Source organism: Zalophus californianus, chromosome 4 (assembly GCF_009762305.2).
Source record: "Zalophus californianus isolate mZalCal1 chromosome 4, mZalCal1.pri.v2, whole genome shotgun sequence".
In the NCBI taxonomy this organism is placed as follows: domain Eukaryota; kingdom Metazoa; phylum Chordata; class Mammalia; order Carnivora; family Otariidae; genus Zalophus; species Zalophus californianus.
The window spans coordinates 177710091-177736314 of NC_045598.1; the positions used below are offsets into that span (position 1 = coordinate 177710091).

The window sequence follows — 26224 nt, forward strand, 5'->3', positions numbered from 1 at the left end:
AATTAGTTCTTGACTGATTGACTAACTGAGATGCATAGGAAGAATACAATTTAATACCTTCAACATCAGAACATGGATATCAGAGAAAACTGAAGTGATATACTTCTCTTTAAATTATTTAACTGCTGGGTTAATTGTGTATCTCCCTCCTGGCAAGTTTCCGGAGAGGTGTCTGGTTTGTGGCCGGGGCCCAGAGCATAAAAGAGACTCTGGTATGCAGATAGTGCTCCATAAAATGAGTTAATGAGTGAATTAATACTGTAAGGGTTTACAGAATGAGCCAGGGAAAGTTTTCAAAGGCAACTGCAGTTGACCAGAACCTAGAAAGATTCTTAGAATTTCAAAAGTGAAATTAGAACTTTGCTTGGGCAGATCGATGTCCAGGGCAACAATACAATGGATTGTTGACCAAAAGACTAAAGTTGGAAAACAATCCAGGAAATAACTTGGACAAGCCAAATTCAGAGAGGCGTGAATGCAATGAGGAAGTATATAACAGCTATTTACCGGGCAAACCACTCCAAAATGCAGTGTCTTAAAAAAAAAGAGTAACTTTATAATGGAGAAACCTGGAAAACACTGTTCTAACCAAGTGTCGAAGTTAACATCACCAAATGATGTCAAGTGGATCTCACGTCCCCCCTGATATGATGTGATAAGAAGGACACTTCACTTCACATCTGTGGTATTTCTTTCCCAAACGTGAAAACTCCAGTCTAATCATGAAAAAAAAATCAGGCAAACCCAAGTTGAAGGACATGCTATAAAATATCTAGCCAGTGATCCTAAAGCTGTCAAAGTCATGAAAACAAGGAAGACTGAGAAACTCTCACAGATCCGAGGAGACAAAGGAAAGACAATAGCTAAATGCATTGTGGCATCTTGGATTGGATCCTGGAATAAAACAAGGGCATTATTCCAAATCATACCTTCAGGTTAGTTCAGAGTAATATACCAATGTTGGTTTATTAGTTTTGACAAAGAAACTTGAGCCACAATAGTATAAGATGATAACGTTGAAGGAAATTGAAACTGGGTGATGGGATATTATCTTTCCAACTCTTCCACAAACTTTGAATTATTCCAAAAAAAATGGAGTGCCATACATTTAGCTCACAACTGTGTGGGGTAGGAGGTTTGGGCTGGACTCTGCCAGGTGGTTCTAGTCTGGGCTGGGCTCACACATGCGTCTGCAGTCAGTTGTAGGTCAAGGAGGTAGTTCTGCCTCTGGGACATGGCTTAGCTGTGGGCTGGGGCACTTTGACTTACTCCACTTCATATCTCATCCTCCAGCATTCTAGCCTGTTTGTCTACATGGCAGCTGGGCGGGTTTCTAAGAAAGAGCAAAAAAAGCACACTAAAGTTTCTTGAGACCTAGACTTGGAACTGGGATGCCACCAGGTCTGTCTCATTTAAATGGCCAAATCAGGTCACCAGACCAGCCCAGATCCATGGGAGAAGAAACAGGTATCACCTCCTATGGAAGCGCTGCCCAGGCATCTTGTGGAAATGTATGAATTCCTGCCATCTCTGTGGTCTTTCATGTAGTATCCTTAATCCCATTCTTTCTGAACCTCCCAACAGTGGTGAACGGCCCAGAGAAGTTCGGTGAAACAGATTCTTGCCATTCGTTGGCAACCACTGGCAGGGAGAGCTCGGGGTGGGGAGGTCGAGCCCCAGTAACTCTCATTAGGATTCCCAGGGTCTGAAGAAGGTCACAGACATGGGTCTGAATCCAAACTTCTCCACTTATTAGCTCAGGAATCTTTGTCAAATTTTACCTCCCTGCACCTCAAAGTCTTCCTTTACAAATGGGGAGAAGAGTAATAACATTAGAGCATTGTTATAAGGATAGGACATATGCAAAGCAGTGCTTGGGCTCCCCTTTCCACTGCCCAGCCTACACCTCACTGTAGGAGAATGAAAACACTACAGTTGTGACGTCAGCTCTGTTAGAAAGGGCAACCCAAGCAGGTTCCAGTCCCTTGAAGGACCAGACTATCCTCTGTAGAGTTGGAATTGGACAACAGCTAACTAGGCGCCAGACTTCGGGCTGCGCCTCTCTTTTCTATCTTTTTTTCTAAAGAGTTATTTGCGGGGGGGGGGGGGAAGGGACAGGGGGTAGGGAAAGGGACAAGCAGACTGGTGCTGAGTGCAGAGCCCCACCCGGGTCTCCATCTCACGACCCTGAGATCATGACCTGAGCGGAAATCGAGTCGGATGCTTAACCGTCTGGGCCACCCAGGCACCCCTCTTTTCTTTCTTAAGACATCAGTCTGGAGGGGTGTTATCATTCTTGCTTTATGGAGAGCCAGGCATGGAGAGCTTGGGGTCACATAGCCATGGCGGGAGAGAAGAGAGATTAGAACCAAGCCCACACTGACAACTGCAGTGTACTGTCCCCATCCCAGGTGTGTTATCCTCCACCACCCAGCCCCCACTTAATAACAGGCTCAATTCCAAACACTGTATAGTCCTTGATTGAGACTGGGGTGCCCCAGGGACAAACTTGGAGCAGCATTTGGTCACCGAGATTCTAAATTAAAAACTCCGACTATCCTTCACCTTCCCCAGTGGAACTATTTCCAACACTGTTATTCCAACCCCCTTCCCCCAAGAACTACAGCTGTTTAGAAGCAAAGCATTAGGGAGTAAGATAATGAGACTTCAAAACTGCCAACATTATTCAACCCCAAAGTTTAAATAGAAGCATTCACAGCTTCCCATCCTTCCCCCGATAGTCAGTATCTCCAGTTCACCACAGAGGAACCCAGAGAGGTGTGAAGATGCAAAATCCTACACTTCCAGAACTGGAAAGGAGTCCAAAGCTTTTAACTGCACAGATGTGACACATGAAGCCCAGAGACACAGTGACTTATCCACTGTGCTAACTGGAAACATGAGAAATCCAAAGTGGTTTTCTGCCCAGGATTGCATTTGACAAGGACATTGTGAAGCAGGAGGACACATTCAACTGTTTTACAGAAGAGAGGCTGAGGTAGCAAGATCAAGGGCATCCAGAGTGTCTGGACAAAACTGGGGGTAGGACCGCCTTCTGATTCCTAGTGCATCACATCAGCCACCAAGACACAGTCTTGTCTAGTATGGCTTTGACCCTTAACTATGTGTCTTTAAGTAAATCGTGACATTCTGAACCTCAGCCTTCTCGTCTGTGAAATGTGGATAGGGATGATCATAGCACTGAGCTGCTGAAAAACTTAAAATGAAATCATAGTAATCACCCTCCTTGATATTTATCCAAAACTACTGAAAGCTAATGTCCACACAAAAACCTACACACAGATTTTTTTTAGCAGGCTCTCTTCATAATTGCCAAAACTGGGAAGCATCCAAAATGTCCTGTAGATAAATGGATAGATAGACTGCAGTCCATCCAGACAATGGAATATTACTCAGGGCTGAAAAAGAAATGAGCTAGCAAGCCATGAAAAGACATGGAGGAACCTTACATGCATGTCACTGAGTGAAAGACACCACTCGGAAAAGGCTACATGCTGTATGAATCCAATTATATGACATTCCGGGTAAAGCAAAACCATGAAGACAGTAAAAATATCAGTGTTTCTGGATAAGGGTTGGGGGGGTGAGGGAAAGATGAATAGATAATACAGGATTTCTAGGGCTTGGAAAAACTAGATGATACCGTAATGATGGATACAGGTCCTTATACATTCGTCCGAATCCTAGAAACTACAATGCCAAGAGTGAACTCTCAGGTAAACTGTGAACTTTGGGGGATCATGATGTGTCAATGTAGGTTCATCCTTGGTAGAAAATGTACCACCCTGGTAAGTGTTGTAGATCATGGGTGAAGCTGTGCGTGTGTGGGACAGGGAATATATTCGAAATACCATCTTCTCAATTACGCTGTGAACGTAAAATTGCTAAACTAAAATAAATAAATAAATAAAGTCTTTAAAAATATCTTTTAATTAAAAATGTTAACAAAATGAAATCATGGTGCATCAAGCTTTTGCTGTAGAATTTAGAATGTGGCCAATACTGCAGGAATTATTGCTGTTTATATGATGATTTCAGTTCCAAAGCCCAGTTTTTAAAAAATGTTATTTCGTCCAATGCCTTATTTGGAGTTTCAAAGGATTGTGATTGTCTCCTTGGGCTCCATTCAACTCTTTTCCTTTTTTTTTTTTTTTTGTTTTAATAAAAAAATTGATTCAAAGTGTCAATTTAGAGACACAGAACTTTTGCTTGAACTCTGATGTAATTTTTAGATGATTTATTCACAGCAGGTGATCTGCAAATTCAGGCACCTTGTTTTATGGCCTGAATTCTTTCCGATTCATTCAACTCAGCTTTAGCTGATTTTGCAGAGACAAGGTCTAAACTTTGCTTTCTAACAGCGATCGCTATTTTGGTTTTGGTTTGTTTTTTTTTTTTTTAAGATTTTTTTTAAAGTAATCTCTACCCCCAACGTGGAGCTTGAACTTACAATCCCGAGATCAAGAGTCACACGCTCTACCAAGAGCCCCAGAGATCACCATTTTGACCCTAAGTAATGGGGAAGCTCTAATTTTTCCCTTTTGTTTTATCTTGCTCATCCTAGGCAGCTAAAAGGAGCAGAGGCCACAGCCCATGTCAAAAAGACCTCAGTTCTGTGTGCCTGGGTGGCTCAGTTGGTTAGGCATCTGCCTTTGGCTCAGGTCATGATCCCAGGGTCCTGGGATTGAGCTTTGCCTCAGGCTCCTTGCTCAGCAGGGAGCTTGCTCCTCCCTCGCCTTCTGCCCACTCCCCTGCTTGTGCTCTCTCTCTCCCAAATAAATAAATAAAATCTTAAAAAAAAAAAAAAAAGAAAGTCCTCACTTCTGGGTGCTTCTGAGTCTGTGTTCTAGGGGGACCATGTGTTCACTCCCCTTGTCCTGACCCATCTCTATGCTTGGATCAGTTATGAAGTCCTGTTGCTCAAACATTCTTACTAATCAGCACATTTCAAGGCAAGGGACTTTCATAGCTAAAATCTTTGGTCTCAGGACTTTGTCTTATCCCCTTCCTGGGTCAACCAAGACATTTCCACTAGCCCGGTGAAGTACAGGTGAGGCTAAGCAAACAGTTGCTGAAAGAGAAAATCACTACGCATTAACAGTGAGCATTGATTGAGCACTTGTGATGCGCCGGACAAAAGAAGCAGGTTGTATGCATGGTCTCGTTTATTGCCCCCAAGGAGCCGGTGAGGTTGATATCATTATTATCCCCATTTCAAAGATGAGAGAACTGAGGCTCAGAGAGTCATCTGGACTTACAGAGCATGGACAGCGGGATTTGAACCTAAGGGCCTCGTTCTCTACCCACTTCCTGCTTCATGAGTTCTGAATGTGGGAACAAACAAGTGAATGGGGACTGTTAACAGGAATGTTCCATTTATTTCTTCAGATTCTGACCCTCATGTGGCCACGTGGGGCTCTACTGACCCTCCCTGATCCATGTCTTCTGCTTACTTCAACTGCTCGATTTCATCGACATCTTTCAGGAAGCCAAGGTTGGCTAATCCCATTTTCAGTGAAAATTCAGGTTTTTTAAAAGTCAGGTTATCTACTCCTTGGGGCGCCTGGGTAGGCTCAGTTGGTTAAGCATCTGCCTTCAGCTCAGGTCATGATCTCGGGGTCCTGGAATCCAACCCCACATCAGGCTCTGCACTCAGCGGGGAGTCTGCTTGCAATTCTCTCCCTCTGCCCCTCACACTCACGCTCTCGCTCTCTCTCAAATAAATAAATAAATCATTTTAAAAAGTCAGGATATCTATCCCAATGGACCACATTTTCCCAATGACTATCCACTAAATCATAGTTCATACCCTCCAATTTCAGAGCCTCTATCCTGCCCTCTTCAGACTGCCTGCGTTTGAATCTCTGCCCCACCCTTTACTCACTGTTTGATTGTAGACAGATCATTTAACCTCCTTGTGTTGTGGTTACCTCCTCTGCAGGACTTAAATGAGAATGGTATCCATCAGGTTGGGTTGCGGCAAGGACTCAGTGATTAGGACATGTTAAATGCTCAGAGGAAAATCGAAGGACAGAAATCTCTCCATCCTGTTGCATGTCCCTGGGATCGCATTTGCACCTCATCTGGAGACAAGGGCCAAACATCTCAAGGCCCTTTGTGAATGACAAGAGTGGACCAAACAGCCCTCCTCCTTCTCCCTTCCACTCGCCCCCCCACCCGGCTTCCATGTTGGGATTTCACACAGAAATGAACTATTCCACCAGTCAATTAATCTAAAATAAAATGCTTGAAAACGCTTCACCTCCTGGTGTTGGCTAAGCCTCCTCCAATCCCAACCTTCTGTATCTTTAGTTCTTTCCTCCACGCCAGGAGCTGTCTCCAGCAGCTCTTACTATCCACCTGCAGCTAGCAAATCTCTTTATTGCACGGCCAGGTGTAGCTCATTTGCAGGGGAGCTGGCGTCTACACTGATAAGGCATAAAAAATGAGCTATGGAGTAATCGTCCGGCCATATGTCCTTCTGCCTTATCTGCAAATCCCATTATCAACAGTTTTATTGAGGCTGTTCGGGCCACTTCATTCTCTTATCCTCACCAACAAATGCTCTCATTCACTCTTTTTCAGGTCTCCTTCAGGAAACTACACCCATAATGTGGTATCTATTTTTTTTAATTGGCCTATCAATTAAGATGTGCTTCCACTGTTTATGTAATTATTAGATTTGTCCCCAGTGTTAATCAAAGAAATGCAGATTAAAGCAAAGCTTTTTTTAGAAAGACAATAAACCCAGCGCTAACACTGTCATACATATTTGGGGCAGTCTAAATCACTGTAACACCTCTCCACAAGGGCTTTAATAGCAATGTACATCAAGGGCCTTACAAATGCTTCCGACTCAATAATCCCACTGTTGAGACTCTACCCCAGGGAAATAATCCTATAGATAAAAAAAAAGCTTTATGCCCTAAGATGTTCATGTCAGTGTTCTTTACCTTAGCAAAGCAATGATAAAAACAAACATTTTTGGGGGGACAGTGGGCTAAAAAAAAAACTTAAACATTTTTAAAGGAAATGGTTAAATGAGCTATTTTATAATCACTTCAGAGAATATTCTTATAGCCACTTAAAATTATGCATTCAATTACACCGTTGATCTTGGTAATGCCGTGTTCAACTTTTTAAAGTGGAATACAAATGAACACAAAGCTCATAATTAGAAGAGTACAAAACAAAAACCTTTTGTTTAAAAGAAAGACAAGAAAATAGAAAGACACTAATGAATGGATGTGATTATGGTCGGTCCAGAGTACTTCGAGGGCAAACAAGTGCCCAGATTTGGACTGGAGGTAGTCAGGGAAGCCTCTCAGAGAATCTAGAAGATGATCAAAAGTTAGCCAGGGAAAGACGGCCCAAGGTAGAGGAACAGCACATGCAAAAGTCCTGAGAGAGGAAACACATGCTTAACTAGGAATTAATGAGGTACAGACTGTCCTCTTTTGAGATTTACACTCCTATCCAGAACCAGGAACTAAAATTCCCTTATGTATAACAAGAATTAATTTCAGCCTCCGAAAAGAAAGCTTGCCACAGAAAGTCTGCGCTTGGGGTGTGTTCAGGAAGCATGGTAATAATCATACTTATCTGTCAAGGTTGTTGTGGTGCAAAGAATTAGTGCACTTAAGCGCTTACCACAGGGCTGGCAAATGGCCAACACACACATGAAAAGATGCTCGATATTACTAGCCACCAGGGAAACGCAAATCAAAACTACAACCAGATACTACTTCACACCACTAGCAGGACTATATAAAAATATAGATAAGAGCAAGTGTTGGTGAGGCTGTGGAGAAACTGGAACCCTCATGCACTGCTGGTGGGATTGTAACGTGGCGTCACCACTTTGGGAAGTGGTTTGGAAGTTCCTCAGATGGTTAAACATAGAGTTACCCTATAATCCAGCATTTCCATTCTCATGTATATATTCTCATACCCATAGATGTGTGTGTGTGTATATACACATCCGCAAAAGAAATTAAAGCCTACATCCACACAAAATTTGCACAGGAAAGTTCATAATAGCATTAGTTATAATAGTAAAATGTGGAAACAACCCAAATGTCCCTCAACAAATAGAGAGATAAATAAAATGTGATACAGCCATACACTGCCATGTTACTCGGCAATAAAAAAAAAAAAGGTACTGCTAGATGCTGCATGAATGAACCTTGAACACAATATGCTCAGTGAAAGAGGCTGTCACACAGGGCCAGATATTGTGTGATTCCACTGATATGAGTTGGCTAAAATAAACAAATCCACAGAGGCGGAGAGCAGAGTAGTGGTTGCCTAGGGCTGGGTGTTGAGGAGAGATAACAAGTAACTGCCAAGAGGTACAGGGTTTCTTCTGAGGTGATGAAAACGTTCTAAACGTTGGGGCACCTGGGTGGCTCAGTCAGTTAAGCATCTGACTCTTGGTTTCAGCTCAGGTGATGATCTCAGGGTCCTGAGATCGAGCCCTGTGCCGGGCTCCGTGCTGGGCATGCAACCTGCTTAAGATTCTCTCTCTCCCTCTGCCCCTCCCCACCCCCACGCATGCAAGCGCTCTCTCTCAATCTGTCTCTCAAAATAAATAAATAAATAGTATGACATGTGAATTTTATTTCAATAAAGCTATTATAAAAAAAAAATAGTGGGGCACCTGGGTGGCTCAGTCATTAAGAGTCTGCCTTCAGCTCAGGTCATGATTCCAGGGTCCTGGGATTGAGCCCCACATCAGGCTCCCTGCTCGATAGGGAGTCTACTTCTCTCTCTGCCCCTCCTCCTGCTCATACTCTCTCTCTCTCTCTCAAATAAATAAAATATTTAAAAAGAAAAGGGACAGGCACATGGGAACATAGTGTGTGCTTCATCTTAGCTAGTGTCATCATTATTCAAGAATATTTCTTACGTACCACCTTTCTAAAGGTACGAAATCTTTCCTTGTAATCAGAACTATAGATAGACCAGGAAATTTTCTCACTCAGAGGTGGCAAACTCAAAGGCCTGAGAGGGCCAGGCAGAAGCCAGGAAGGGACTGTAAGTTGAGTGGGCTCAGCATCAGGAGTGGGAAAGACTGAAGCTGCAACGCTCAAGGCTCTTCTAAAGCAGTGAGTGCTTCTCTGCCTCCATCCACACGAGAAGGCAAGCCCAGGATTAGCAGAGCCGGCTTCTCAAGGGAAGCAGAAATTCAGACTTTTATGTGAAATCTATTGACTTTTAAGTGTTGGCACCTATTTTTAAATGTCATAAATGCTGAGAAGGTCAAAATCTGCATATGAGCCAACATATCAGCAGGCAAGTGTCGGTCCTCAAGCCAGCTTGCTCTCTCTGCTCGAAGCACTTTAGCCTGATTCCCAAAATGATCCCCGAGCCTCAACCTCACCCCCCCGCCAAAGCCAGGTTTACCCCTCACCGCCTCCACCAGAATTCACCCAAGCAGCAAAGAGAGACGGAAGAATTCATACATAAGTCCAGAGTCCCAAAACACTCTCGTAGATGCCAAGGTAAGGGTAGGGTGGCACAGAGAGGGCTTGGTGCGCACCGGTTTTGATTCCTAATCTAATTAGAGAACCCTATAACAGGGTCTTTGTTCAAAGACCAAATTTAATTTACAACTCAATGTCTCCGGTGAAGCCAGTTTTTATTAATTTCCAGCACAACATTCAGATATACTAGACAGAACTTCAATATGTTCTTATTTAATGTTTAATCCTCTAATGCATTAAAATTAATTATTTCAGTTTTATGGCAAACTGTCTACAGCCAGCATCCAGGCTGGGTACCCCATGCCTCCCCTCCCACCCAGTCAGCTGGGGAAGTGTCAATATAATTATTTAAGGGGTTGAAAGGTAAAGGGCACAGAATGGGAAGGGAAATGAGCCTGCGATTATACACTAATGCGTTAACAGGGAAGCAGACAGCATTCCTTGCGTAAATTATTATTTATCCACGGAATTCCCCTTTGCCTATTACCAAATCAACCCTTTTAAGAAATTCTTTGTTGGGCCTGTGAAGTTCCCTGGCCAGTGTCCAACCTCTACTTCCCTCCCTGCAGAGAAGGAGTGAGGGTGACAATTCCAAGATGAACTCCCAGACAGCAGGCAAGGGTTTCCAAAGGCATGGATGGTCCCAATCGGTTTGGACTGAGGGGCACAGAGAGGAGTCCGCTTTACCTTGTAGACTGGAGGCTGGGTGCAAGCAGAGTGATGAGCAGAGTCACCAGCCTGGGCTTCATCCCCAGTCATAAGACCTCCTGGGTGCACGTAGACGCCCACCAAGATGCACAGCTCGGAACTGACCACACATTCCCTCCCAGGCCCCCTGAAGAAGCCCCTGAGGGAGGCAACAGTGTTCCAACCTGAGAAAATGAAGAAATCGGAAACTCTGAAGCAGAGAATACTGCTCATCTTAACAACAAAGCAGCTATCGTTTCTGAGGGCACGTGTTCCCATTTAACCTTCAGGATAATTCTAAGGGGTGGTTATCATCACTACAGAAACTAGAGAAACTGAGGCTCATTTCAGTGAAGTACTTTTTCCAAGGCTTCACATCCAAAGTCAGCATTTGACCCTAATCTCATGGGGATGCATAGGACTGCCGGGGTTTATAGGATTGCGGGGCTGCATTCTCCCCTCTGTGCACCACCGCTGCCCTTGCTCTGCCCTCATCCCCTCACCAACATAAAAGTCTACTGCACAAGCAAAAATGTCGCTAACCTGCCTTACAGAATTTCCCAGGCAGAGAGAGAGAGAATGTGGGCTTTACCAAGCTCTTTAGAGGGCAAGGACTCATCCATTTATATGAATTCATTGTCTTGACACTCATGTTCTCTTTGACCCCCAAATGTCTTTGCCATTATGCACCATGGAAAGGGGTAGCAGTGAGAGGTAAAGTGCTCTATTTGTTTCCTCCAGCATTTCCCACAGGCAACTTGCCCCGGTCAGCAGCCTCAGCAGCAGAGAAATGACAAGTGCCTGGTCCCAGGGTCTCCCGAACTTGAGAGTAGAGCAGATCCCGGCGATGCCGTGGAATCAGAAGCACTTGGCGCTGCAACCCATCTCTACCACTCTCTGTATGAATCTGAGCAAGTCTTTGTAACACCTCCCTTTGCCCATCTACAAAACGGAATACCAATCTACACCTCATAGTGTCACTGCGGAGATTTAAGGAGAGCTTACAGAGGCTGTCTAACATTGTTAACCCACAGTTAGCGACGATGCAGTTTGCATCATGGCCAAGTTCAGACACAGAGAGACAGAGAAACAGAAAGAGAGAGAGGAGGGGCGCCTGCGTGGCTCAGTCGTTAAGCGTCTGCCTTCGGCTCAGGTCATGATCCCAGGGTCCTGGGATCGAGGCCCACATCAGGCTCCCTGCTTGGCGGGAAGCCTGCTTCTCTCTCTCCCACTCCCCCTGCTTGTGTTCCCTTTCTCGTTCTGTCTCTCTCTGTCAAATAAATAAATAAAATCTTAAAAAAAAAAAAAAAGAAAGAGAGAGAGGATGCAGGAAGCCATCCTTGGTAACATTCTTCAATGTCTTTGCTATTTTCTGTGCTACTCCATTTCTGTGAATAATATTGATCACTGCCAATTACGTTGATTTTATGACCCTGTAAAGGGTCATCACTTTCCATGGGAAAACTCTGACACCGTGAGCTTCTCTCGGCCTGGTACCCATCACCATCTTCCCACACTTCCCTCCTCTCTTCAATTCTAGTGGATTTTCCTCTGGGTGGGTTTATAAAATTGGGAGGAAAGAGACCTACAGGGGGTGGTGTTTAAAGCTGTTGTGAACTTTGGTTTGGTTTTTATTTTATTGCTTTTGTTTTTTGGCCAGTGAGTCCAATCGACTTCTCTGGGCTAGCTCCTGTCTTCATCCCCCTCCCTCCAACCATTTTGGGTCTCACCTGTCATCCAGGACACGCGCACACAAGGCTTGCCTGTCAGTGGAACTGAAGCAAGGAGGAATTCTCAAAGCTTTTCTCTCTCTTTTGAATAAAACTGGGCTGGGCTGGGTATGCCTCCTCTTGGAAGCTCCCTCTATTTGCTGGGGGCCTATCATGCACCAGGCAGCACTGTCTTAGCTAGACCCTGTAGACCCACGTCTTCTGTGAATGGCAGCCCCAGAGTAGTGCAACATGTTGGCTTTCTTGACAGATGCAAATGTGAATAAAGCACAATCTTCCTTGACCCCCGGAAGCTTCTGGTCAAGGAGTGGAACATGAAAACCCACCAAAGTAGTAAACTGTTAGATTCCCTATCACGAAAGAATGAGGGGATGGTTAATACCCTCAAGGGAAGGGGGAAACCATCAGGAAAAGCTCCTAGAAGAGCCCACATCAGCTGGATTATTAGCTGGATCACTAAAACCTAAAAGCAGAGATCTCAGACTGGCAGCCGGAGAGTTGAATCCATCCCACAGATATGTTTTGTTTCTACATGTAATTTTTAAAATTAGTTGCCAACATTTTAAAACCTGAATTCCCACCTTCCCTGAGAAACTGTAAGACCCCTATTGAAGGGGTCAACTAGCAGGTTGTTGCAAAGCACTGCCAGCCTCACACAGGCAAACTTTGGTCTCCAGTTTGGCACAGTCCCCACCACTCCCTATTGTGTTCCTAATTTACATTCCCCACTAGGCTCCCATAAGCATCTGAGTTAGCCACCCTTAAACTAAAATCTGATAGGAAGAAACGTGGGCTAGAAGTCAAGAGTTTCTAAATCTGAATGTTGGTTGATGCTTCGAAGGCGAAGTTTTTCCAGTGTCCAGGCCAGCTCACCAGGGCATGAAAGCAGAGGCAGATCTCAGCGCAAGCCTTAGCAAGCCAGGGACCAAGCTACTCCCTTGCACTCTGCATCTGCCAGGACCACTCCCTGTTGGTCAGCCACTGGACAGCAGAGGAATTCAGTCAAAGGAGGGAAATTCTCACACAATGCCTTCGTTTGTATTAAATAGGAACAATGCATAATTCTGCCTTCCGGAGCTTCCAGAATTTTGCTCTTTCTGGATGGACAGGTCTATAAAAGGGCACACGTTCGGAATAGTAAGTCCTGTAGCAGTTGGAGACTAGAGGAGGGTGGGTCAGGAATTAGTCCCCAAACATCAGGTAATCTCTTTGTGATGCCAGACCTCACTTTCTCCTCTGTCCAATGACAGGCTTCTCTGAGCCCACCATTTTTCATGCTTGATGAAGAGATAGAGGATCTAGATGTTATGCAATTGTCTGTGGGGGACCATGAAATAGTGACGCATTATACTTAAAATAGCTCAATAAATAATTTTCTGCTAAATCAAGGATCCACGCTAACAACTGTGAACATTCATGAAGCGTGGGCCAGGCACAAGGCTCTGTACTAAATGCACCAGCTCATTCAGTTCTTACAGCATCTTCAATAAGATAGGTGCTACAGTGATTGTAGTCCCATTTTACAGATGAGAAAAGTGAGGTTCCGGGAGGTCATGGGACTTGCTAGATTTAGCAAGTGGTCATGACAGAATAGGCCCCCAGGCAAACTGACTCCCCAGCCTCCACTCATAAGCTAGATTCTTCTATAACCAAAAAGTAATTAAAAAATTCTACCCATTAGATTTCTTACCCAGTGGCACAGGGGGTGCATCCATTCTCTCTAAAAGGATTAACTGATCCCTCACTTTGGGGTCAGATTTGATCCCCGACTTGTGACTCTTTTTTGTCAGGTGCCCCCTTGATCCCACTCTGAGAACAAACGCTCGTGTTTCCAAACTACTTAACTAGAAAGTCTCCAAAACTGCTTCCAGCTCCAAACTTTCATGATTCTGTCCGATGGTCACAGGTGAGGGTAGTAAGGGGAGACTCCACAGAGAAATGGCTTTCTCCGGGTCCTGGAGGAAGGGTCGATCTTGGATAAATCAAGAAGCGGCAAGGAAGACTGGAAGAAAGGCCTGAGCAAAAGTTCTGAGGTAGGAACTTGCGTGTCACTCAGAGTGACTCTAAATCACCTGTTTCTCTGAAGTGCAGCATTGGTGGGAAAGAGAAGGCAGAGAGCAGATGCAGGAGGGCCTGGAACGCCGAGCCCAGGAGGCAGAGCCTCGAACCCTCTTTCGGCCGTCGGAAGCTACTGAAGACTTCCCAACGCGGAAGAGAAGGAGTCGGAGCGCAAGGATAAATGGAGTGTTGAGCTAGAAACAATGAGAGTCCTTTGCAAGAGAATTCCAGCCGCGGCATGTAGCTACATGTAGGAGGAAGAGCACCAGCAAGGGAAAGGGAAGAACAAGTTGGCGAGGTGGGAATGACCTCAGCACAGTATGTCAGGGATTCTCAACCTGACACACCTGCCCAACACCTTTCTGTGGTCGAGCTGTGCTGGCCATCTGGGGACACTCAGGAGTAAGCCCCACCCTTTTGTAACAACTCAAAATGTCTCCAGACCTTGCCAAATATCCCCTGGCGGGGGGGGGGGGGGGGGGTGCAAAATCACCTCCAGTTAAGAACCATCATTTTACGAGAATCAAGAGCAATCATTTCCGAAAGCCATCAGTTTCCCTTTAGAGCAGCGAAGGCAAGAGGGAAAATGGGAAAGAGGTCATGGGTTTTGGTGATCACTAGGTACCCGCGAGAAAGCTCCTTCAAATGGAGTTACAGAAGGAACAGACAATCTAAAAAGGAGAACAAGCAAGGGCGGGCTACGCGCAGCAAGTTAGAAGCCTTGATTTGGGATTTCTACAAGTCCATCAAAGGAACAGGCTCTTAACCCCACCGGCTTCCAAAGGAAGGTCAGAGATTAAGAAGCTAAACTCCTCACTCCCATCCCCCAAGTGTCCCTTACAATCATTTCCACCTCCCACCCAGCTAGGGTCCATCCTGGGGACAGATGTCGCCCAAAAGGACCATAGCAAAAATGGGCCAAGTGAGCGACAAAGTGTGGAGACTTCTGAGATTGGCTTGGGGTTGGCACTTACAGAACAATAAACTGAGCCTTTGAAGAGGCTAAACAAAGGAACCATTTGTCTACTCCAGCAGCTACAAAGGAAGGCAACCTCGCAGAGGACTGAGGAGTAAAAGAACGCCGCGCTGGGGAGAGGACCAGAGTAACGTTTAGTGGGTTGAGCCCAGGACCCTCCGCAAGGATATGAAGTCAGTGGGTAAGAGCAACCAAATATACTCAATGCAACACAGGGAATGTAGGGTCTAGGGTTTTGAGTTAAAAACATCTTTTTTTTTCCTTCTCGGTCGCTTTAAGGGGTGGGGAGAGGGAAACAACATTTTTTAAAAACATGCATTTTTTAAAATGCACCAGGATTTTCTTCAACTGCCTTTTTGTTATCATTCCTACAAATGAATGATTGGCCAGATTCCATCTGCTAGTCTGCTGAAGAGCTTTCCAGGGTTCCTCTCCCTGGGACACATGGTTGGCATGCAAATGCTGGTGAGACCTTCCCTGCCTTCAACGTTCCCTGGCTGGCTTGGGTTTGAGTCTCATGGCCCTTCTTTCAAAATGATCTTTCTGCTGGAGATACAGATTTATCATTTTCCCCTCTTTCCTCCCTCCTTGACGGGCCCCATATGACTTCAAGGGGTTTTGAAATTACAAGCCAGCCTTCCTGGGGGAGGGAGGAAGGGGAGTTCTGTCTCACCCCCACATTGAAGCTGGTTGGATCACCAGGGTCCAGTTTCTATCTATATTAGTCACTGCTCTTATCTGTCAAAGATCAACTTACTGGGTAGGAAACTTTTTGAGGGGTGGGGGAAGAGATATTCAAAGAAGAGGGGAGATGGGGACTGGTGTTATGTAAGTCACACATTCTGAATGTCTCTTTTTGCGTCTCTGGAAAGAGTGGAGAAAGTTGGATCAAATTGCTCATTCTTTCTGCACACTTCTTTTTTCCTAAGCCTAAAAGTGGCACCCACAAAGTCATTGTGAGAATATGCGTTTGTGAGAATTAATGATTCTTATTTGTACCATCCTGGAGGGAAGAATGTTCCTGCAGTGACACACTGTTCTCTTCCGGGAGACAAATCTCACTGGACTGTTCACCTGGAGTCCCAACCCTGTGGGTGATAACAGAGCTGCCCTTCTGGAGACCCACTTCTTAGAACCCCAACAACACCCTAAAACAAGAGAGACACAGCCTTAGAGTGTTCCTAGACCAGCAAACCAGGAATGCTTGGTCAGCCGACACCTACTACTAACTTCCAAAAGGATGTAGAAAGACCAAAGCTGTCCCTTAAACAGTGTCCTTAAAAGGTAAGCCCCAACAGCTATCTCTGGGTGATCAGGACTACAAACTCTTTCCGTTCTCTGATTCCTTTATTTTTCTGTTTTACAATTTTCCCTTCACAGTGAGCACACACCACTTTGGTCATCTGCAAAGATATTATTTGTTTTAATCTCCCCAGCCATGTTCAACCCAGCAATGTCTACTCTAGGTCAAGTGGTTCTTAAAAATTTTTTAAAGACAGTGGAGTCCCTGAGCCTGGTGGAGATCTGATTTTCTGTTTCCTTGGCTGTAAAATGGGATGACCCCCACAACGCCAAGCTGCTACTTGAAAGTAACACCCCAGGTGATATCACCAACCTGGGGGAGAGTGTGGTTGAGTCCTGAAGCCACAAGCAGCATATCTGCCTGGGGTTCACACATCCTCAACGGTCCCACACCAGGCTGGCATAATTCAGTTGTCTGACATTAAGATAGGGCATATGTGCCATCTTCAATAGCTTTCCAAAACTACCCTCTGAGGTCACGCTAAACTTACTTTTGCTGTTGCTGTTTGATTAGGTTGGACGGTTTGGGGTTTTGTTGTTTTTGTTTTGTGTGTCCTGTGGAGTGCAGTCAGTTAGCCTCCAGCAGAGCAAAGCCCAAAGTGCCAGATTCCTGGGAAACTACCCTAAGAGGCCTCTTGCAGGAAGGATCTCCTGTTGCCAAATTTCCTGAGGATATACTTAGGTGATCAGACACTGTCAAAGCATCCTTCTCATCATAAAAAGACTATTGAGATAGTCACACCCCCGAAACATGCAATGTCAGTTCCCTTCACGTTTACTGCAACCTTTACTACCGAGTTGTTTCGGGATGAAAACTTTTTAACAAAATGTTCTCTTATACTCTTTTCCAGTGGGATCTCAAATGCCCCTGCCCCATCACTATCAAAACATCTGGCTATTGTTCACCAGCCCTGTTTGGGAGGGGAAAAAAATTTTTTTTAAATAATAATAAAACACAAATACCGCTCCCCTTCACTGCGCCTGGCCTTCCCCAATGAATCCAAGATCTTGCTTTAAAAAACTCGATGGTTAGGAGACGATGGCTTTCTAAGACATGCGGGCTAAAGCTTGTTTTGCTGCTTCAGAGTTTCGTTGGACCTTTTTTTCGTGTCTGTACTTGTTAATTATTCCGTGTTTTCCATAAATAGCATCAGTTCTCCATGGGGTGATAATTTATTGTCGATAAGTAGTGATGGATTTATTTTCACCACTGCTTCTGCGATCGAATAGCCGCCTCCGAGCCACTTTTCCTTCCAGTAATTCCTCTTCCTTCCTCTCCTTTGCAGCGGGCCTGAAGGAGTTGGTAAGGAGGGAGCTGGAAACTCGTTTTAAGGAGCCACCACATCCTTCGCCCCGCAGGAAACCCCCGCGCGCCGGACGCCCCTGCCCCCACCAACCTCCCTCCCTCAGTTGGCATCCGGACGCGGTGATCTCGGCTGCCAGTAGAGGGCACACTTACTTTACTTTCGCAAACCCCAGCGTGGGTGCAGCCTCGGGAGGGGGGCGGGGAAAAGACGCTTTGCAGCAAAACCTTGACTAGGGATTGGTCCCTTCCCAGCGTTTGCGGCAAAGGCCCAGAGGCTGGAGTAATTTGCAACCCTTAAAGACGAATTGCGCTGTGCGCTTGATTTGGAGGAAGTTGCTACTCACTTAACAATTGAACGCTGAGCTGCAAACTCAACGGGTAATAATTTATCTCAAACATGCTCTGCAAGATCTTCTCCTCCCCCCCCCCCCGGATTTTCTTCTGTTTGGAATGGGGAGGGCGGGTAAGGAAAAGTTTACTTAAAATGCTTTCGGGTCAAGGACCACGGTGGGGAGATTGCCTTTGTTTTTAATGCCTCACTGTAATGCAAAATAGCAAATCCCGAGGGAATATGCATTATATCTTAAATATAGATTTACTTAGGGAGCGAATAAATGTGTTGTGTTGGGCAACATTCTGGGTTGAATGTGTACAAGAAATGTATATAGATGTGCGCGGATTATACCTAAGCACTTCACTGAACACTCTGGTGTTCAGAAAAAAATTTAGAGTCAGTGAACTAGGAAATTAATGCTTGATATTTGGCCAATGTTTAATTGGCCCAAGACCCACCAAAAAGGCACGGAAGTAATATTTGACTCCTCTACTTTGATAAGAATCGATGCATTTTTTAAATTTTATTTTGTGCATAATCTCGATTCCAATAATAAAGTGGAAAGAAGACCCAGAAAGGAAGTAAATATCCGGTTTGCCCGAAGAGGAAAGAGTTAACGGTCTTCTTCACCAGGGTCTCTGCAAACTCCCGAAGCAGGGTCCTCCAGCTCGCCTCCTCCCCCGCCTTCTGGGAACTCCGGTCCCGAGGCTTACCCCCCCCCAAAAAAATTCTCGCGTCTAGCGCCTTTGATTTCCCCCAAACCTGGGAACCCCAGACTGGTGCAAACCGGCGCCACGGGGCGCAAAGAGGATTTGTCTCTTTTCTGAAACCTGGATGCGGAATTGGGAACTCCGAGTGAGAGGCGTGTGGGTGCGATGCGGGTGCAGACTGGGGTAAAGCGGGAGGGGAGGGTCCCCGCCGCGCGCACCCGCAACCGCGCTCCTCCCTAAATCCAGTTCGGGAGCACGCAGGGAAGATCTCAGGGATTAGCGCGTCCTGGGGGGAACAGCCGGCTCCCGCGGATCCCCCTGGAGGCCTGCGGGGGCGTGGGTGTCTGCTGCCTAGGCAGCAAATTGAGGGATTCATTGGGGGTGGAAGGTGCCCAATCGCGATAGGTAGCCGTAGGCATATAAGGCATAACACCGCCGACAAATGCAGTGGGTGTTTATTCATAACGCACTCTCCAAGTATACGTGGCAGTGGGTTGCTCAGTTATTTTAATATTCCAGGCATCATCGTCTTCCTTGTATCTCTTACCACTTATCCCCATCGACACTTAACACCCCACACACTCAGAGCGCGCGCCCATAAATACCCCTGCTTCCCTCCCGTTCTTCGTAGGACTGATTTTCCAAACGCTGCCCTGTCCCCAGCCTTCGGGAGGCGCCCGTCCGCCCGGGACGTGCGTGGCGGGGCGGTGGGTACACGATGTATTCTGTGTGGAAGCCTCAGCTGTTCCGCCTGCGATGATTTAAGCGCGCAGGACAAGTATGCGGTTTGTCAAACCGAGTGCTGCGCCAGAGGAGCAACGGAGAAAGGGAGAGGGTTTGAGCGGGAGCGAAAGAAAATGGTAGGAGCGCGCAGTTAATTCAAGCTGTGCTCTGACTGTTTACATCCGAGAGCTCCGCGCACTGGAGTGCCAGGCCGAAAGGACTGAATCTCCTCCCCGCTCCCCCACCCCCGTCCCTCCCTCCGCGGTATCGCCCCTCCTCGGTTCCCAAAGCGGAGGGCGGGGGGAGAGAGAAAAAAGATCCTCTCTCGCGAATCTCCGCCCACCGGCCCTTTATATGCGAGGGTCTGCGGGGCCGAGGACCCCCCGAGCTGCGCTTCTCCGAGCTGCCGTTGCTGCTGCTGCCGCCGCCGCCGCCGTCATTGCGCCCCGGCCGCCGCCTGGCTCCCCGCCGGCCTCGGGAAGGGCAGGGCTATTCAGAGCTTGGCGGGAAAAAGAGAACAGAGGGAGGCGGGATCGTGCCTAGCAATATAAAACCCGGTTTTTCGGGCTTTATCCGACTCGCTGTAGTAATCCCAGCGAGAGACAGAGGGAGCGAGCGGGCGCGCCCGCTAGGGTGGAAGAGCAGAGCGAGCCGAGCGAGCCGAGCGAGCCGAGTGGCGCTCCGGGCGCCCGGGGAAGGGAGATCCGGAGGGAAAGGGGGCTTCGCCTCCGGCCCAGCCGCCCCCACCCCACCCGGCCCGTCGACCCGTGCCAGCGGGGCGCAACCCCCAGCGCCCCCACGAAACTTTGCCCGTTGCCGCGGGCTGACACTTGCTCCTGGAACTTACAAGACGCGAGCGAGAGCGCGACTCTCCGGCCGCGGAGAGGCTATTCTGCCTATTTGGGGAGACACTTCCCTCCGCTGCCCGCGACAGGCTCCTCCGAAAGGCGCTCCTCGCGGCTTTTTGGACGCTGGATTTCCTTCGCATAGTGGAAAACCCGGTAAGCACCCGGATCTATTTGTGTTCTCGTTTATTTTCCCTACCGCCTTAATGCAATGTCGCGACGAGTCGGAGTCGAATGCCCGAATTGGGGTGTCGTCTCAGCCATTCCTGCGCTATTGACACTTTTCTCAGAGTAGTTGTGGTAGCTCGGGGTGGGGTGAGGACGAACCAGAACTAGATGGGGGAGAGCGGCTTGTCAAGATGGGAGGGGAGAAAGCAGAGGGACGACGGGTGCGTTTCTAAAACTCTTTAGAGATTTTTGCTTATGTATACTGACGCTGCCCCCGACCAGCTGGACATTCCTGCTTTATTGCACTAATTGCTTTTGCTTTTTTGGAGGGAGGGGGGTTGCTGTGCTTCGCGGTGGGCAGAGAGCCCTGTGCATCCTGAGCTCCTGGGAGTAAGAATTACAAATTGTGTGTGGGAGCCAGAGAGCTCCGCAGCCGCTGACTTTTCCGCGTCTCGGAAAGGGCATTTAAATTTCCGTCTTACCGCATTTCTGACAGCCGGAGACAGACACTGCGGCGCGTCTCGCCCGCCGATCCCCGCGGCGTTTCCCATTCACCCCCTGCTCCTTTTAAGAAGTTGGCATTTGGCTTTTTAGAAGATTAATAAAATTAGGGATCTTGGGCTTCCGAGGGACTGTCTGGGGACCGGGTGTTGGGGAGGCGCAGGGACCAGGGAAAGGGAGGTTGGGCAGGGATGTGTCCGATTCTCCTGGAATCATGGACTTGGGGGAAACGAGGGCGAATCTCCGCACCCATCCTTGGCTCTCCCCGCCGCCGCCCCTGGTGTCCCCGCGCCCCTGAGATGCGGAGGGACGGCAAGGAGCGGGGCTCGGGGCTCTTCCAGAACAGCTGCTACCCTCGGCTGGTGAGGGGAAGACGCCCGGCTCCGGGCGCGGGATCGCAGCAGGGGCTCTGGCGCAGTTGCGTCGCCGTATTGGGTGTTGAAGGGAGGTGCCCCTGTTATTATCTAACACCCCCCTTTTATTTATGGGGGGAAGTGTTAAGGCCGGCGGCTAGGCTCGCCCCACCAGCCGGCGAGAGACACGGAGAAAAGCCGGCGGAGGAAGGAAGGGGGGCGCGCTGGGGGTGGGGATGGACGGGCGGCGGGGAGGGGGGTTGGGAGGGGCGGCGGCGCCCGCGGGGGAAGGAGCGCGGCGAGGGCGCGAGTGGGAACGGGCGCGGCGCGGAGGGGCCCGGCGCGGGAGGGGGCCGCGCGCCGCCGCTCCCGCCGCTCCCGCCGCGCCGCCTCTCGCCTTCTCCTTCAGGTGGCGCAAAACTTTGCTCCTTCGGGTTTCGCAGATTGTGTTCCCCGCTGCCGCCTCCCCCGGCCACTTAAGGAGGCCAAAACCAATTTCGATTGCTCGGCGGCGGCGGGGCGGACTCCCGTGCTTGGCGCTCCGGGCACCGGGGCGGAGGTGGGTGGGGGGAGGGGAACGCAAGCTCCGCGGGCGCTCCGCAGCTGGTTCACCAAGTGTGTGTCCCAGCTAGCAGGAGGCCACCTGGAGATGGTGAGAGGGTGCCCTTCCCCGCCACCGGCCCCCTCTGGGGCTAGCGCTCGAAGGGGAGCGCGCGCGGTTCGGCGTTGGGGCGCGCGCTGCGCGGGGCTGCGGCACCCACCCAGACCCTCTTAACTCACGACCGCCCCCCCTTTGTGTGCCCCCCTCAGCAGGCTGCCGCGATGCCCCTCAACGTCAGCTTCGCCAACAGGAACTATGACCTCGACTACGACTCGGTACAGCCTTATTTCTATTGCGACGAGGAGGAGAACTTCTACCAGCAGCAGCAGCAGAGCGAGCTGCAGCCGCCGGCGCCCAGCGAGGATATCTGGAAGAAATTCGAGCTGCTGCCCACCCCGCCGCTGTCCCCGAGCCGCCGCTCGGGGCTCTGCTCGCCCTCCTACGTTGCAGTCGCGTCCTTCTCCCCCAGAGGGGACGACGACGGCGGCGGCGGCAGCTTTTCCACGGCCGACCAGTTGGAGATGGTGACCGAGCTGCTGGGAGGGGACATGGTGAACCAGAGCTTCATCTGCGACCCGGACGACGAGACCTTCATCAAAAACATCATCATCCAGGACTGCATGTGGAGCGGCTTCTCGGCCGCCGCCAAGCTCGTCTCCGAGAAGCTGGCCTCCTACCAGGCTGCGCGCAAAGACAGCGGCAGCCGGAGCCCCGCCCGCGGGCCCGGCGGCTGCTCCACCTCCAGCCTGTACCTGCAGGACCTGAGCGCCGCCGCCTCCGAGTGCATCGACCCCTCCGTGGTCTTCCCCTACCCGCTAAACGACAGCAGCTCGCCCAAGCCCTGCGCCTCCCCGGACTCCACCGCCTTCTCCCCGTCCTCGGACTCTCTGCTCTCCTCGGCCGAGTCCTCCCCGCGGGCCAGTCCCGAGCCCCTGGCGCTCCACGAGGAGACACCGCCCACCACCAGCAGCGACTCGGGTAAGCTGTGCCCCTCCCGGCCTGTCACAGGGGGCGACTGGGTCTCTTAATGATTTTCCCGGGGCGGCTTATTCAGCTGGCCACTTCAGTTGACCCAACCTTTTTTTTTTTTTCTTTTCTCACGTTTGGGAAGGGAAATGTTAGATCTGGAGGCATCTGGGAGCTCACCATACCGGAACACAGGGCTTTAGGGTTCCCTCCCATCCCTTCTAAGACTGCCCTCCCCCCCCCCCGTAGCCAGCCCCCTCCTCCCTCTCCCTCCCCTTAGGAATTTCATTTGGGTTTTTAAATCTTCTGGCTTATCTTGCAACTCCATCCACTCCCTCTTACTTTTCTTAAGCATTTTAATTGCCCCGAGGTGGGCGGTGAGGGTGTGTGTGAAGGGGGATAAGAGAGGTTTGATCTCTGAGAGTGAATGAATTGCCTCCCGAGAAGCTGGTGGGATTTCGTGGACCACAGATCCACGGAAAAATGAACCTGGGCCGTGGACAGAGGCAGAGCAGCCTCCCCACGGGGTGCTGGGAACTAGTGAAAGTGCCCTAAGAGCCAACGGCCTGAGGAGCTGGGATCTGTTCAGCCTGTTCTGAACACTTAAAAGCAAATCCTTGCCAAAATTGGACTCTTTTTTTTTTTTTTTCCTTCCCCCACCCATAGAACTTTTGGCAAAGCCGCGGGAATTTTTTTTTCTTTTTGTACTTCCGGTAAAATAGGGAGTTGCTAAAGTCCTACCAAGAGATTTGAAGCTCTCATTTGCAACACCTGAAGTGTTCTTGGTAAAATCCCTTAAAAATAAAAAAAAATAAAAAAATAGGAGGTGCTTGGGAATGTGCTTTGCTTTGGGTGTGTCCAAAGCCTCATTAAGTCTTAGGTAAGAATTGGCATCAATGTGTTATCCTGGTAAATTGTAATTTCCTTGTCCGTGCCGTAAAAAGCTAGCTGTCATTCTCCCTTTCTGACTCGGGCCTTCGTGGCAAGAAGAGCAGGGTCGGTTGGCTAGTTTGTCCTCTGCGGATAACTGGGTGCCAGGGCCCTTTCTCACATAATAATGCCTTATAGTTACACAGCATTCATTTAATCTGGTCACTGATTGCTTTAAGGAAACGTGGCTAACCGGGTGGTTTCTATTTTCTTTCTTAAAGAGGAAGAACAAGAGGATGAAGAAGAAATTGATGTTGTTTCTGTGGAAAAAAGGCAGCCCCCTGCCAAAAGGTCAGAATCGGGGTCACCCTCGGCGGGAAGCCACAGCAAACCTCCTCACAGCCCGCTGGTCCTTAAGAGATGCCATGTGTCCACCCATCAGCACAATTACGCAGCGCCCCCCTCCACCAGGAAGGACTATCCGGCCGCCAAGAGGGCTAAGTTGGACAGCGGCAGAGTCCTGAAACAGATCAACAACCGCAAATGTGTCAGCCCCAGGTCTTCGGACACAGAGGAGAATGACAAGAGGCGGACACACAACGTCTTAGAACGCCAGAGGAGAAATGAGCTGAAACGGAGCTTTTTTGCCCTGCGTGACCAGATCCCGGAGTTGGAAAACAATGAAAAGGCCCCCAAGGTAGTCATCCTTAAAAAAGCCACCGCGTACATCCTGTCGGTCCAAACAGAGGAGCAGAAGCTCATTTCAGAAAAGGACTTGTTGCGGAAGCGGCGAGAGCAGTTGAAACACAAACTGGAGCAGCTAAGGAACTCTGGTGCCTGAGTCCACCTATTGGAGGGAGGAACTGGAATTGGTCATGAATTCTCATTTGTTACTAAGAGAAAGTAAGGGAAGAGGTTCCTTCTGACAGAACTGTAGCAGCTCCTCATATCTGAACTTTTTTCAAATGCATGTTCAAGTGCAACCTCACAACCTTGGCTAAGCCTTAGGATTGAAAGGTTTAGCCATAATGTAAACTGCCTCAAATGGAACTTCGGGCATAAAAGAACTTTTTTTTATGCTTGCTATCTTTTTTTTTTCCCTTAACAGATTTGTATTTAAGAATTGTTTTTAAAAAATCGTAAAGTTTACCCCACTTCCCCATGTAAATATGTCCATTAAATGTAAATAACTTTAATAAAACGTTTATAGCAGTTATACAAGAATTCAAACCATGTATTATAAACCATAATTTTTTTTTATTTAAGTACATTTTCCTTTTTAAAGTTGATTTTTTCTATTGTTTTTAGAAAAAATAAAATACCTGGCAAATATATAATTGAGCCAAATCTTAAGTTGTGAGTGTTTTGTTTCTTTTCTTGCCTTTTTTTTTTTTTCTTTCCATTCTCTTTTCATCAATTCCGATTCACAGAATTTGGCCCTCAAGGGAATGAGTTTACAAAGATGGGAAAAGAAGTTATTTAAGAAAGGGCAAGGGCTTTTCTTTGTTAAAATGGGTCTGGGGCCTTAAGGGCTTTATTTTCTCAGGGTTATAAGATGCTTCCTGGAGATTTGTGATAGGGCCAGAGTTGCTACATGAAAGAATGAACAGGCAGTAGGCTGGTGAGAAGGCAAAGGGGTGCCAGAGGTTAAAGATAAGTTAAGTACACAAAGGAGGTAAGGGCTGGGGGTGGGAGGAAGATGAAGAAGAAACTCCAGTTGGATTAACCCATGCTACTCCCCTGCTGCTTAACTACTACTAACCAGGTGCTAGGCTCTTTACATGGGTTATCTCCAAAGTCTCAAAGTTGCTCCCAGGAGACAAGTTACTAACCCTGTTTTACAAACAATGAAATAATAGAGGCTCAGAGGGCCTTTGTCGCTTCTCTGGGGCCACACAGTAAAAGGCTGAATCCAAGGTCCCTGTTCAATCATTGGAAAATACTTAACACTTCACTATCACGCCTCCGTTCATCCTAGGTCTAAAGTGCTGAGGTCAGGAATACTTTTGGTTTGTGGGTCTGATGGACCGACTCAAGTAATAACCATAATAACCTATTTATGTGTCAGGCATTCTCAGAAGCGTTTTCCTTGTAATAATTCCACAGCAACCCTATGAAGGAAATCAGCCCAATGTTGATTTCCCTATAATAACAGGGGAAACTGAGGCACAGAAAGACTCAGCCAGGTGCCCAAAGCCCACTGATAATGAACAGTAGAGCCAGAATTCAAACCCAGGCAGCCCACTCATAACCGGTGCTAGAAAAACACCCCGCCAATAGGCCAGTGGGAATAAACTGGCCGCTCACAAGAACAGGGGTTACCAATCTAGCGGGTTACATGCCATAAATCTCAACATTGAGGCCCTGTAGGACCTCAGTTCCCCTTTTGTTTGTTTTGTTTCATTTTGTTATTTTGTTGGTTCATTGTTTCATGTTTTCTTTCTCTGAGAAACCCACAAGTCATTCACTCCTATCTTAGCCACTTGTTAAATGCGATTCACCCCGTTGCTCCTGGGAAGCAGCCAGTTTGGAATGCTACTGCTCAGATCATAAAATAAAACATACTGACTCTGTGTCACATGAGTCAT

General features: G+C 48.0%; 1 protein-coding gene and 1 long non-coding RNA gene across 7 annotated transcripts; both read left to right on the forward strand.

The window, feature by feature from the left end:
- Window positions 1-484: 484 nt before the first annotated feature.
- Window positions 485-6234, forward strand: LOC113924736. Its single transcript, XR_003520793.1, has 3 exons — window positions 485-935; window positions 5410-5515; window positions 5963-6234. It is a non-coding gene; the product is annotated as an uncharacterized LOC113924736 (long non-coding RNA).
- An 8885-nt stretch (window positions 6235-15119) lies between these two features.
- On the forward strand, window positions 15120-24982 carry MYC (MYC proto-oncogene, bHLH transcription factor). 6 transcript variants are annotated; one of them, XM_027574317.1, is made up of 3 exons: window positions 15120-15138; window positions 22010-22778; window positions 23918-24982. In XM_027574317.1, exons 2-3 carry the CDS (start codon window positions 22022-22024, stop codon window positions 24475-24477), a joined length of 1317 nt encoding a protein of 438 aa, XP_027430118.1. In that variant the 5' UTR covers window positions 15120-15138; window positions 22010-22021; the 3' UTR covers window positions 24478-24982. The 6 variants fall into 6 exon arrangements, with proteins under 6 accessions (XP_027430118.1, XP_027430092.1, XP_027430112.1 ...); XM_027574291.2 differs by lacking the exon at window positions 15120-15138 and adding an exon at window positions 19450-19469; XM_027574311.2 differs by lacking the exon at window positions 15120-15138 and adding an exon at window positions 19595-20333 and having other exon boundaries at window positions 22013-22778.
- Window positions 24983-26224: the final 1242 nt, after the last annotated feature.